At 33.5% G+C, this 15,562-nt stretch overlaps 1 protein-coding gene across 1 annotated transcript in view; it reads right to left on the bottom strand.

Moving 5' to 3' along the window:
- The window catches only part of LOC123709677 (katanin p60 ATPase-containing subunit A-like 1), a 31,689-nt gene that overhangs the window by 5,123 nt on the left and 11,004 nt on the right, over positions 1-15,562 (bottom strand). Inside the window, exons 2-3 of the mRNA XM_045661173.1 lie at positions 7,004-7,109; positions 94-223 (exon numbers count right to left, since the gene is read on the bottom strand). Coding sequence (XP_045517129.1) covers positions 94-223; positions 7,004-7,109 — 236 coding nt within the window. The remainder of the gene's footprint in view (positions 1-93; positions 224-7,003; positions 7,110-15,562) is intronic.

The following is a 15,562-nucleotide window of genomic DNA, read 5'->3' as shown; positions in this document are numbered from 1 at the left end:
AATATGTCATATCTATTTGTTTCTATGAAATCTATTTCTTTTTAAATTGAAACGAAATAATTATTTTCTAGCTAATGACGTATATATATTTACTTATGTTCAACGCTGGTAGGTGAGGGCCAAGCGCTGGGATCTCTATCAGGCGGTGGTGGCCAGATGTCTGGATCTAGTTCATGCGGCGCGGGTGCCCAGATCATATCTCGGGTCGGTAAGTCTTCTAGATCTGCAAGAAATAAAATAATAAGGTAAACAAAGGAAAGTAAAGTGAAGACGATTTTTAGATACTACGAGTCTCCCTAGGTCATGCAAAAGCGACTCTCGAGGGACTGCAGTGCGCCCGTTTTCCGTACGTGGCAGAGAACCTGGAGTAGGTCAAGTCTCATACTCTTGCAACTTTCACTGACGTTTCATTAGATATGAATTCAGATACCATTTCTTGAGACACAGAATAGAACTATTTAAGCTAGATAACAAGGACTAATTTCAAAATTCGTATGCATTTTATTATATTCTTATAAAAAAATAAGTATATATATGTATATCATTTTGTATACAAATACTTGTTCGGTGACTCAACTAGAGTTAAGTCTAAATTTGGTAAACCGGACGCCGGTGATCTAAAGACATTAATGTCACTCATTAACAGGTTCTGGGTAAAAAGTGCACCAAGTTAACATTCCACATAATTGGCTTGAGATTTAACCGTTACTGAGAATTACTCGTGTTGAAGGAATGTCTTTTAATTGGAATCGATCGTCCGTAAGTTGTTTTAAGGCCCGCAAACGCAAATCTAACCAAGTATTTATAATTTTTTTAGGTACACAGGTCAAGTAGGTAAGTCAGGCTATGCTTACCAACCAAATACAATAAGTATTTTGGTAGGTAACGTATATCGTTATAAATTATTATTATCTAGCAGAACCGGAGGCTTTAGCATCCATCTAATAATTTTACGGCGTTTGGTCTAAATAGATTCCATTTTAAAAGGTCAATCCCGTATGCAAATATTTTGTCTGATCTGATCACATATAATGGAGCTCAGTGTGAAACCTAGAAGGTCACCAAAGACTTCTCCCACCGACTCCAAGTCTTCGTCTTCGTACTGGCCCGAGAAGATCTCTAACGTGCGGTAGCACTGACTTTCAGCAGATCCAGCGACGCAAATGGAAATTGAATCATATTCATGAGGCAAAGAGAGCTGGAAAGACTGGGAGCGAGTTGAAATATGAGGCTCAGAACCGAACGCGTTGGAGACTTATGGAGGGGTTATAACCCCTATAGGACATTAAGTCAAATATTAAATTAACTTATAATCGTTCAAAATTTTATTTATATTTAATTCCAGGTCTAAACTTCTTATTTATTACCAGGTGTTTTATTAAAGAAGTTTAAGTACGGTATAAGTGATTTTCATTTTGTGTGACCCACGTGAATTAGAATACAAAGTGTGCTATGCGTTCAATATGGTAACAAATAATCTTCTTAAATATAAAATTTAGCCTTACACAGGTAATAGGGTCAAGAGTGCTCACTGATGCTGATACCTACCTGACAAGTGGCTATTGAAACTTTCGAGAAAAGCCGTAAGTTCACCCACGCTGACAAAGTAGTTTACCTTAAGACATTCGTACACAAGAAACTTTTAATGTTTTTTTAAGATAGATCGTAAACCGACGACCTTTGACAAATTGCCTATAGACCAGATATGCCAGAAGGCTTGTCTCTACGGTTCTGCGCCGTAACTCTGCAACTAGCGATTACAATGAGAGTCGATACGATCCCAAGTAAGATCCTAACTATTATCGAGGTTTAAACAATATTGAGACAACAAACACGACATATTGGTCGGCTATTGGTATAGTTGTAATAATTTGTATATAAAATGTAAAAATAGTTGTATAATTTGTATATATTATATAAAACCGTTTGTTCTCTTTATAATATTAACACAGCATCTAAACTTATCATGGAAATTAAAAAATTATAGACATTAGATCAAACATCCAACAGGGAAAGATTTTTGCAATTTTTCCTTCCTCGAGATACAAATATGGAATCATAATTATGTTTGTATATTTCTAGATAGTATTTCGAATTTTCTATTCATATTTTCGCATTTTTAAAAAGTGCACCACTGTTCGTTTATAATAAGAGATGCTTTGATAACCTAATTTTTGAAACCCAGTAAAGACTAAGTAAAGATTTGAGTAAATATGTCGTGTGTATATTTGTTAAGCAAGAAATGAATTGCAAGTGATTGTGTGGGAGAGCGGAATGCTATTAAATCAAGCGCAAAATGTTCATTATGCCGACATTACCATTAAATAATGGCGCGGTTGACATTATTGGAACGTGCTATTTTTGCTTGTAGAACACGTTTCCGTAAAACTGATATGAATTGACGAACTCTGCTTATTGTACTTTAATACATCAACTTAATCGTATTATATCATTATATAGTAACCATATAATAGTAAAATATAATATCTATCATTTAAGTTTGCTTACGAACCCGCACAAGTAAATAAGATTTCGCTAAAAAAATTATACACACTTGACTTTGATTGTACCTATTGATAGTTGTGTAACAAAACGAATGAATTGATTTGTAAAAAGTATGGAATTAAAGTGGCTTTATTATTATTATTATTAATCGAAACTTGAATTCAGTTGACCGTATTAATTTAATTTACGATTTCGAAGGCACTTTTATGAATTTGTTAAAACGAGGAAAGAAGACACAGTCACCATGATTAGATATAGATAATCTGACTTCCGATGTTGTTTTAATAATTCAACGGCAATTTCTTGCTAAAATTTCAATTTAAAATATCTGACGGTACATGAGCTATTTAATTATAACAATTCCAAGCAACATTGGCACAATGGTCTTATCGCTATTGCTATCAGCACTTCTCAAACATTGACAGGAGCTAAATCAAACCATGTACCAATGAAGAATATACAACGGCAATAATCTTCACTGCATACTCCATTGTTTTAATGTGTAATGTTTAGGAACGCTAAAATAGATTTAAAAATAGTAGTCTGTCGCTTGGTTTGTGTTAATCGCTTAGTAATCTCGTGGGGATTGGATGGTTTTTTTTAGCAAAACACTGAAGCATCATGCAAACAGGCACGTGGCTCATCTGATGTTTAATGATTTGACCCATGGGCAGTCTGAACGCCAGAGGGCTCGTGAGTGCGTTGCCGGCCTTTTAAGATTTGGTACGGTCTTATCTTGAAGGCCCCTAACCAACAAGACCTTACCTAACCTATTAAGAACCTCCAAACAATATACCCAAATAAGAATAACTAGTTATTGCTACGTCATAGACAACTCTGTGGATGGCTGTGAATGTTTTTAGTAGTAATTGCTACGGTAGCAATTACTATTCATTTTTGATTAGTTGCTAGGCGAAGGACAGACAGGCATTATACTATCCGCGGTAAAAAAAAACATGCATGATTCATGTCTTACTCCTAGAAATCCGTTCTTTTATCCATATCGCAATAGTACACAACAAGAACAAAAGAACAGCGCCATTATACAACTATCTGTGCCGAATGTTTATGCTAGCTCCACACTCACGACATATTACCGTTTTTCTAAGCATGGCAACATTGTAACTTATGAGGCGTGTGTAAGAGATTAAAAATCACTTTACTAGAGCAATATACTGCAAATAACGCATGTTTATTAACAGAAAATAATTTGTTTCTTTAGTACTTTCAAAATTCTTGGGTAGCTGATAACAGAGCCTATCATTAACGTTGTTGTTACATAACTTTATATTAATGTGAATTATAAATATTAAGTCTTCTTAGGCTACAGTACAATACAGTGAAAGTTTAAACAAAGCTTTTCAAACATCCGGAAATAGTAAATCCTAATTTAACCGTCAAATTACTGAACATTAAATTCTGCGTATGACAGTTGAATGTTGAGTATAGAAAAACCAGATGAAACAAACGACTGTCTAATGGCGCTTTGTATATTGCCACTTTTTATAATCCTTGTCTTATATTAGTGTGTGTTTTTAATAGTTGCTTAAAAACATTGATTGATCAATTGAGCAAGAGCAAGCTTTGATAAATAACATTTATTTTCAAATTTAAATTACGACCTTTTTACTTACACTTGACTGTATGCAATTATGACTAGCAATCTGGTATCGCGAAAGCTCAATTTATTTAAGTGTACAATAATTGATTGCAGTATGCATTTATTAACATTTCAAATATTTTAGAGTAGAACCTCTCTAAGTCGTACCTGAATAAGTCGAAAGCCTCAAAAACTTGAAATGAAAGCCGTCATTTTTGTTCCCTTCATACACCAAAACCTCCCTTACTCGAAATCTCAACCCTCTATTATTCGAAACAATCAGTCAGACCCCGCAGGCCGCTTTGGTACATATTTTACTTCTGACTAGAAAAAATAATTTGGACTTCTGTATAACGAACATTCGAGTAACAATGTTTTGTTTTACAACCTTTAAAACTTATTACGTCTATAATAATATAAGAAAAATAAGTTATGGACTTTAAGGATTTTCCAATGTAAGCCACTATTGTTTCGTATTTCTGCTAAATCAAATTTTAATGTAAGGTGGCAAACACTGCCTAAAAAAACGCTTAGTGGTCAAACGACAGGCCGAGGTGATACGGGTGAAATTTCGTATTCCATAAGTCGAAAACTCGAATATTTTAGCATCTCCCTTGATGTTCTTACAGAGGTTCTTCTGTAGTAATATTGTATTAAAGCTTTTTATGATTGAAGATGATAAGACCTAATAAACATCAAAGTATCACCAACGACAATTACGATGCGTGCGCGCCTCATGTTTTCAAAGGTATAAATCAATTCGGTACGGTTCTTATTTTATGATCGTTATAAAGTACATCTTCTAAACCGGAAATTGTACATCGTGAACGCTTACGGTGTGTACAAAAGGATGTATTCAAAATGGTAGTGTCATTTTTGAATTACGGTATTGGAAATAAACTATACAAATGCATTTTTTTTAGTTATCAATTTACATCTTACATCGAACAAAAAACGTTTTCTAGACTATTCTGGGTTTCTAAGCATGACATAGACACGGACAAATAGATAGTGAGGTAGGAAATTCTTTGTATTTAACATACAAATACTGAATTTCTTTTTCTGGACTGGAATTTAGGACTCTCAGGCTAAACATATATAACAGATATAGTCTAACTGACTATCTTGATTCTATTTAGAAAGGAAACAAAATTAAACCTATTTGCCAGACGGTTACTCAAGTGAGGACGTAGCATAAGATTTGAGATAAGGCCGCGGTACAAGGTGGTACACGATCGAGATTGGAAAGTGGTTATCTGATCTCGACTGTACCAACGTCGTGACCGAAACGGAAAGTTCGTCCCTTACTGACATTTCCACTCACCTTTCAACACTTTATAGAATAATTTTAAAAGAAAAAAATTATATATCTTAATAGGTTATTAACAAAGTGATTTTCACTTACGTATAATAGACGGCAACAAATGGGGCTGCATTATTTCCTTTTTTAAGGCTAGTAAAAGAAATATTGCCTGAAATCAAATGTCAGCCTTCGACACATTACATGCATCAAAAACATTAGAAATTTAGGACATATAATGGCTGAATGCTGATGATGAAGTGGCTGGGGCGATTAGTTATGGATGACATCTAAATTTTCCCCGAAACGCTACTTGGTCCAAATGTTTCTGAAATCGATTTCAGATTATATTGTTATGGAAAGAAATGTGTGATCCCTATGGCATTTGTGAATTCCAATACTTGGAAGATAATTAAGTCGAAAGGGCACTGAAGTGAAAACGGTAAATGCGCTGAACTTCCAGACATTAAATTAGTGTAATTTAAGATGCATTGTCCGCAATTCGCTGTACGGATAAAATGTTTTATGACGTCCCAAGAATCCGGCACAATTGTTCTTATTAATGAATCAATTATACTGTGGTGTCGCACTTCACACGCCTATATGGGCGGAGTTAACTATTGTTCTGTTAAAGGATGAATTTAAAAGGGCCAAGGATGAACGCGAAACTAAGTAGACAATAATATTTGTCTTTCTATCTAGTCCACCTAAATACCAACCATGTGTTTATTAATTTAATACTTAGCTAAAATCATTGCAAATTATAATAACGAGGGAAACGATGACATATACCACATATTATGGGCTGATATTTAGTACAAGTTTAGTTGGAAAATGATGAGACTCTCTGATGGGTGATGTGATGCGATGGATTTAAAAATTATTTTTCCAGTAACTTAAGTGTATACACTGTGGTGCATTACACATAATCAGAAATTAAATATCAATGTATAAACAGTAATTTTCTTGTCGAGTACTGCGAAATCAATCGATTAAATACGTCAGATATTTACTCGACAATCAAAATCAATTTAAACCAAACATAATTTTACTTTAACATATTATTTTTCTTCTGTTAATCCAATAAACAGATTTTTTACTTTATTCATCCTTTTGTGAAGCCTTAAAGATCTATAATATTTCAGGTCACAAACGGGATAATTAATATAATAAGAAAAAATATAATAAAATGGTTCAACCATTCGTGGTCACTCAATGCCATTTTCCAGAATAACTGTTCGTCATCATCAATAACCGTCAGGACTTTGACCTTTGAAGGGGATAAAAATAAACACAGACAACGATCGCATTAACAAATCATAGTAATTTAGACCAATTAGACGTATGTTTCATAAAGTCTTTAGTACACGTCGTGAATATGTAAAGGTCGATGTATAATATATTTCTGTATAAAGCTGTTTGCTCTTCCAAGGACGTACTAATATTAAAAAAAATACTAAAATTGTAAGAGCAAACATGTTAAGCGTATTTCTAAACAGTTTACGGTTAAACATATTTTTTTTCAATTCAACAATCTTAGGAGTTCCAGATTTGTAACGTTTTTGTTTAAGTGATTCATCGTTTTATTTTGTACTTACTTCCACCGAGCGGTGTAATGGGTTTATCTCCCTCATGCTGGAACATCTGGACAGTGGCCACAGTCCCTTTCAGCTGCTCGTACTCACGGGCCATTTGTCGTTGGACCTGAAAACAAATTACATATTATCTTACCAATAAAAGATCGTTCAAGGTATTAGTTACCTTGTCGTATAACATGTAATAATATTGTACAACTATCCTCAGGGTCAGAAGCCATTCATTCGAACTTGCAACTAACTACAAAGACAAAACAAATCGCGCACATGGACTGTAATCATAATACTATATTAGGTACAATACATTAACGTTACGCAAGCAAGGGCTACCATTTGTTACGGACCAACCGCACGTTAATTTACTGAATATTAGTAGTGCTGCATCTTTCTGAAGTAGACGTACAATCCAGTGTATTAATTGCCGTATCAAAAATAAGCAGCGCTTCATAGGCGCAGGTAAAAAGCAAAACCACGAAGCTTAAGTATATGTAACGAAAATGTCATCTCTTGTGGTACCATCTCCGTTAAATAATGCGATATATATTGCGTATAGAGCAGTGTTGGCCTGGTGGCTACAACGTGCTTACTTACTTCCCTAAAGTCGTAGGTTCGATTCGCTAGAACGGTGAAGGAAAACATCGTGACAAAACCGTCTTGTCTTAAACCTAAAAAGTCGACTCCGTGTGTCTAGCACAGGACGCTGATCACCTACATGCCTACTAGTTAGACAAATTATCATGAAACAGACACAAAAATCTGAGGCACAGACGTAAAAAGCTTGAAGCGCAACTTATATGTATACATATATCGTATACGATACGAAAACTCGCTAAAATATTAATTACGCTTAAAACTCGTCATTTAACCTTATGAGACGCCAAGCAGTCTGTTCTCAAAGCGTCAATAGTAGTCTGAGTGTAAAAAAGTGTACTTGTTAAACTAAATAAAATTCATTTTGTGTGTGGGTGGAACAATGATTAACGGCAAGTTAAGTTAAAAAAATGGGTGTATAGCACAAGCCACTTATGAAGAAGTACTGCTTAACGACGAGGAAAACATTATTTTTATATTTGCTAAAAGGGTCCTATACACGGGCTACACTTTTAATGAAATATGTGGCTACATCATTTCCGACTACATTCCGAAAATAAAAATAAAAACATTTTAATGCAGCACATGGCTGAAAAATGTATATCTCGGCAATATTTCTGCAACAGTATATGGCTGATTATTTTGTGTTTACACGGTCTACATGCATGGATTGGCTAGTACCTGCGGCTTCAATGGCGGACAAACTATACGCGTTGCAGCAGCTTATATTATTTAAAAGCAAAGTAGAAACAAAAAAACTGGGGAAAATGTGGATTCCTTATTTCAATAGACTTGCTACATTAGATATATTCAGTCTAGAAATAAGAAGCGATGAACAATTACTTCAAAACTTTACACGAATGTCTAATAGTGACTTTAAACACATTATTTACAAGATTTGACCAATGATACAAGCAAAAAGATACTAACATGAGAAAAGCTATAGCTGTTGTTACAAGATTAGCTATAACTCTACGATTTTTAACAACCAGAGAATTTATATAAAAGTTCAAGTTATCTGTTCAGTCTCCGATGCTTCAATATCTGCTTGTATACAAGAATTTTGTTTGGATTAAAACAATACATTAAGGTACGACAATGTATTTATTAAGTAATAAAAAGTTAATCAGGTCCAACAGTAAAGGTCACTAGTTCCTGATAAGTTAATTGGGTCTACTGGATCATTGATTTGAAACTGCTTTGGAACATGCTGTAAATAATATACCATCATTGGTAAATGAAGGTATAGGATAGATGTCAGAATAATGGCTAAGGCTAAGGCTTGTGCTCTCTGCTTTAACTATCCGGACTTGGAGTAGCAGAGTACTGAATTTCAGCAAAATTTGCATGATTTTCATTTCTGCTCTACTTCGAGTGTATGGATCATACTTTTTCAACTTTTTTGCTCTTCAAAAGCAGAGTATTCATTTTTATTTTGTTCACCAGCTCGAAGTAATTTTTTTTTAGTTTGTTCAAAATATGCATTATTAGCATTATTTGTTTTGGACTTCTAAGAGGTTGGTGGTTTTGTTGAAAACAAAGAGTCTGGTGTGTCTAAGTTAACAACTTCTTGTTCTTGATGAGCAGTGTCTGGGGTTTCGGTCACCTGAAAATGATTTGATTATTTGAATTTTTTTAGACGCCATCGGGAGTGGCAGACTGGAAACAAATTGTAAAAGATTTCGAAAATCGTTGGAATTTCCCTCAGTATTTCGTGTGCAATGGATGGCAATCACGTGCGTATGTTCTCAAACTTCTTAATTTGTACGCCTCTTTACTCGAAATATCAAATTTTTGGGCAAGTACTTGCCACCCATCTTTATTTGCATTTCCACAATTGAGGGTGAAAATGCACTTCATTGATGACATTGTTTCATTTTCATGTTTCATGTACCACATATACTAGTCATTTTGATTTTTGATACATATTTTAATTTATAATAACACCGAACATTTATGATTTATAAGCTCAAACAGGAAACAAACACAAACGAGCATAGCGCTACTCGAACGAATCGTGGAAAACTTCACATAGTATGAAAAAGGGACGCACTTTGATCGTAAAGCGAGACAATAGCGAAGCAATAATATAGCTGAGATATATTGCAGTATTTTCGATTCCAAAGCGATAGTTCCGATCTTACGACTGGGTCACTAAACATTTATCGGACATACAAAAAATATTTGGCAATATATCCCGGCCATAAAAAAAATATTGCAGAGTATTGCATAGTCCAGCCGTAAATGCTGGCTGATGCTACCAGCCAATCCCTTGCAGCTATACATTTTTGTGAAAAAATTGCCCGTCTAGGAGCCCCTTAAGACAAATGATTATGCTAAAAATATATACCTACAACCGACAGTTTAATTATATTTTAAATCCAACATGTTTTTGTTTTCGGATCAAATTCCAAAGAGCACTAACGATTACATGGTATAAAGGAAAACACCTTCACTGGACGTCTTCAGATCCTTACATTTATAGATATATATATACTTTAATTATTTTAATTGAACTACCCACCAAATATTTTATTATTTTTTATGAAACTATGCTGACGCTTAATAGGATGCAAGGTCACGATCATAAATAAAACGAGGTTAACAAAAAACAATATAATTGCTTCGCGCATTTCACAAACGAATTCAATTCAAAGGCTTTTTCATTTCCCTAATCACCGTATGCAAGTGTAACAGCCTCATAAAAGCACACAATGGTTCAAAATAAACAGAGTGAAATGTTGCTATTGTTTAAATTTCTCGGAGAGTGCCCACATGAGCCTTGAGGAGAAGTGAAATTTGATCTCCCACATGATTAAAAAAATTACACAATCAACCGCCCACTATTCTACTGATGAGAAGGTGTTAATTGATCATAAAATACATAGTGCACAACAAAATTAGAATTGTTAAAATAAATCCGTGGTGCAACAACCTCTTTAGGTCTGAATGTCAGATTAATGTATGTTTCATGATTGTTAATCTAAAAGAAACGTGTGTGACCAGCCTTCTCTGCTTTGACACACGCCGTCAATTTTATAGGCAACCAGTTTCCACATGATGTGTTCCTTCGCCGTTCATGCGAATGGCACCTACGAGATGAGAGACGCATGCTTAAGTCACTAGGCCCTGCTTATTCACTGCTCTGAATATTTATTTATTCTAAATCCAAACAGGCGTTAAATAGCAAGCACTACTAGTCTGTTAGAAGGTGTAATATATCACCAGAAGGCATGCGGTAGAATTCGCATCATTAATGCTATTGGGGTAAGACTTTGTATCTACTACAAGAAGTTATCATTTTCATTCATTTGGTTTTGATACTGCGTAAAAAAACATAATATTTAAAATTGGCTTGCCTTCATTTCAAACCACATTAAATATACTCTGGTCTCGTTCAAGACACCTCGAAAACCTACATAACAACACCAGAAAGATCACGGCTTAAATGTTTGTATTTATGTAAACTGTAACGAGTACTTCAATGTATCGCGTTAGCATAACGCAATATACACGTTTACTTAAGACCGCACAATCCAATTGTAAATCGTCTTCCTACTCGCTACAATCGTATTATGCAATATTACGACTTCTTAATAAAAGATGAATAGAACAAAGTATACCTTTGAATATGTATAATGTACATAGTACTACACTGTACGAGAATCTTTATGTTATCTATGGCAAAACAATCATCGATTGAAAAATTGTTAATTTAACTCAACGACAAATATAGTGTAAATTAGGTTTTATGAGTCGGTTATAAATATATACATTTTTGCTTAGCCATGGATTTTTCCAAAGACAAATGATTGTGAAGTGAAGCTTTTTCAAAACGAGTAGAAAAATTATGCCAAGAGATAAAGACAAAGGGATATTGCGATCATGATATTTGGTATTCGAAATTCGAACACAATTCTTAATTTACCAGAGAGGCTATTCTAATTACAAACCTTTTAATAGGAGCTTATTACTCGGACAGACGAATAACCTTCAGAAAAAAATAATAGTAATACATGGGGTTCGGGGACATTGCGTAAACATGAAACATTTCACCTGATTTGTGAAACACCTTGACCGAAATATACTTAGGATTAACATATTATCGCAATTAAATCTACCCACATACTAAGTATTATGCGGGCTAATAAACTGTAGGCCTTCCGTAATTCTAATCGCCATTGAATAACTTAATAGCCCGGTGTCAATTACACGCACAAATAGTCATAGACAAGTTATTTAATTATTCAACTTCTAACAATTTTGCTCTATTAACATTTTTCGTGAAGTTGTTTAATCGCATTTTTTTATATATGGCAATAGTTTTAACTTTATGCCAGTTACAAATAAAAGGTTGGGGTAACTACACGCGAGAAAAAATAAACAAAGACATCAAAAGGTTTAATCGAAATTTCTTATATTGAATAAAATATAAAAACTATTTCGTTATGGTCTTCAAACTGCAGAATCATTCTGGTGTTACACTTTTGCAGCGACTTTTCAAAACTTGCGTCGTCGTGGTTAGATAAGACCACCATAAAAAACGTAGATGTTATCGTTTCGTTCTTTGACAAGCTCATGATAGATCAACAGGGTATATTATTTTAGATCTGTATATAGTTTATCAAATGTGACCAATTAAAAGATGGTTACTAATAAGAATTATGCATGTACTTATGTCCATTATGCATCTAATAATTATAAAGAAACTTGCATGACAATTATTTTATTTATTTAAAATGTTTGGAGTTTTCTTCTATTTTAGAAGGCGTTAAAATCGTTATGAAAATTTGATCTACATACAAAAAACGCGTACACGCGTAAATGCGTTTATCGCATTTGCATTAAGTAATTAGACTCCATATGCGTCATATATCGCCTACAAAAAGGTCAATGACATCGCCTAATGCCACTACAATAGAACAAACGAAATGCTTTGGCGACAATCCAGCCGCTAAATCAGACTAGGTGACCTAACTAGGACCTTTCTTCTAACAAAACGATTGATCTTTGATTTACTACTCTTAGACATACGCGTCTAAAGTGTCTAACTCTAAATTAAGATAAAAAATTACAATTTCCGATTTACTATTCCTCAATAAATTTAATTGTTTTTGAAGATAAGTCAGTTATTAATTAATTCGGAGTTTTAAGATCACATATTAAGAGACAATAAAAATCAGTAAAATATTATGCACCACTTCCTGTTACCAATTTTCAATACACACTATCCAATAATAAGATTTCATAGTATGTTTGACCTATTTAAATAAACTCGTTAAACCCGTAATATCTACAGTTGATTAATCAAATTGAAGTATAACAACTATGATTTATTTATTCGTCAGTTAATTGGTGATAGTTAAAAGGAAAAATGTTGCTTACAAAAACGTAAAGTAACAGTGTACACAATAAATGCTGACACAGAATAGAGATTATAGATTTTAATAGGAAATTAATAGAAAGTTAAACACACTGTAATTCGTCAATTGGATAACTGCCGAATTGTATACCACATAGTTATTATAATAACAAGTAAAACAACAATTAACGTATTAGAAAAATCCGAATAGATTGAGAAAGATTTTTCATTAATATGAAAATATACAGCATACATATTATAATCAAAATAGTAACTTTCATAGGATTACTAGGTGTTGGGATATACATTCCTACTAAAATTGCCCGATATTTAAGAATTGTAACTACAGAGTCCTATAACATCAAATTTTGTCAGGTGTATTCATTGACATATACATTAATTACTTCTTATATTATTTTACTTTAACATAAGGAAATATTTGATCGTGATTGTGATATGAAAACAAAAGAAAGCTAAGTATTTCTAAACTGAAATAATAACGAAAACAATCGTTAGATTCGTTCTTAAGATTGGAAAGATTTTTAATTGAAAATTTCTACTTCACCTATGTGCCAAGAAATCTCACATATGCTAATAATATGAACTGTGTATCAGCTATATTATTTCATATATTACAGGGTTTATCTGCATATATTTATGGTATGTTAAGTAATTCCCGACGTATCAAAGGGCTAACTGCTAAGCCGTTAGTAACGAGATCAATAATATACACAGTTTATTGAGTGTAACTTATTTCGTATATTTAGAATAAACAGAAATTGTTAAAAACTAGATTAAACGTTTTTAAAATAAGAACTAAATAATATTTTTAATTTAACATGAAACGCTGGACTTGCACAAGCTTTTTGTCTTAGCTTTCATAAGGGTTTTTGCCATAACTTTTTTTTATAGAACAGGGGGCAAACGGGTAGACTCACCTGATGTTAAGTGATACCGTCGCCCATGGACACTCTCAATGCCAGAGGGCTCGCGAGTGCGTTGCTGGCCTTTTAAGACTTGGTACGCTCTTTTCTTTCTTTTTATTGATATATAATATTTTTTATAACTGTTTCAATTGTTTGTTCTTTTTTCTTAATGTTTAAGTTATTGTATGTAGTTTTTTTTAATAGGGTCTTCGCAAGTTATTGCTCTCATTATTACTCAATAATTTGTACTGGTTTTAGCGAAGTATTATATAAATAAGAATAATTATGTAACATAATGCACGTATACAAATTCGTTTAATATAAACAACGCATAATCCGGAAAATAGCTATCTCAAACAAACATACTGAAATAGAATGAGAGCTAAGCAATCAGCAATCTTCAGTTTATTATTCTAAAACATCGAACATTCTACAAGATACATTTCCTGGCCGTTATTCACGGGACTAAGTTGTTGAACCTTCTAAAAAATAAACATAAAGTTCAACAGCGTCATACTTTGGTTGTAGTTAAAAATAATTCACTCGAAGAAATTCAAACATCGAAATTCCTCTTCAACCAATTTAAAACTTAAAAGATTTATAGACTTGTATTTCACACGATATTTATGTTCTAACTTTAACCCATTCGATACTGCCTTTGCTCGAGCTATAGTTAAAAACCAGTTCCTAAGCACATTCGCACAGTCATGATAAAAGGCGTAAGATGAAATCATTTAATTTTTTGTAATTTCCTATAAAACCGGAGAAAGTGTCTGATAATCACTTCGTCATTCGTGTCATACTTTTTTAGAGAAATAATGAAATTGCCTGATTATTTAGATATAAAATAATTCGCGTGTGACGTTCGTGATAATATGCAAAATACATAATTGGCACCACGCAAACACCGCAGCGGAAATAGTAATTATAGTAAAAGTTTATTTAATGGTAATTGTCAGTCATTTAATCTAATATTGAATAGTTTAATAATAAGTGCAGACGTAGGACGTGCGTTTCGTAATAAATAATAAAGGCAATCACAATACAATATAAACAATTGAGTGTTACCATGTCCAAAATTATCAACCCAATGTGTAGTACCCGAAAGTCATAATTACGATTCGCCGCGTTTCAAACTTAAAATCAAAGAAGGCAGAACTGTTGATTTATTTGAGTAAGATTGCAAAAATTAATCATTGTATTGACTATTTCCTGTCATTTGAATGAGCGATCGAGCCGCCATCTTGTCGAGGCGCCAAATTGTCTTTACCTCACTCTGCTCCAGGTCATTTCTGATTCTTTCCAATTTGTATCGTGGTAGGAAGCAGACATATCACTTCCAAGTTAAACAGTGAATATATTTCTTTATTACGGATACTGTGTGTGTATAATTTCCGTGCCCTAACAAGAATTACAACAGGTTATGGGCCCAGTGTGCGCAAAAATATCATTGTGAAATATATTCTGAAATTAAATAATACCCGTCGCCAGTGTGATTATAAAAATGGATTTAAAATTAAAACGTAATATAAAACCGTTTGACGGCGAGAAATACAGCGTTTGGAAATTTAGAATACGAGCCTTATTGAGTGAAATAAATGTGTTGAAAGTGATTGAGAGTGACCCAATTATCAGAGATAGCTCATGGGAAAAAAGTAACCGAATCGCAAAAAGTATAATCGT

This window comes from Pieris brassicae, chromosome 5, assembly GCF_905147105.1.
Source record: "Pieris brassicae chromosome 5, ilPieBrab1.1, whole genome shotgun sequence".
Taxonomy (NCBI): Eukaryota; Metazoa; Arthropoda; class Insecta; order Lepidoptera; family Pieridae; genus Pieris; species Pieris brassicae.
Note: the sequence above shows the minus strand (reverse complement) of the source record. Positions and strands in the feature narration are given on the sequence as shown.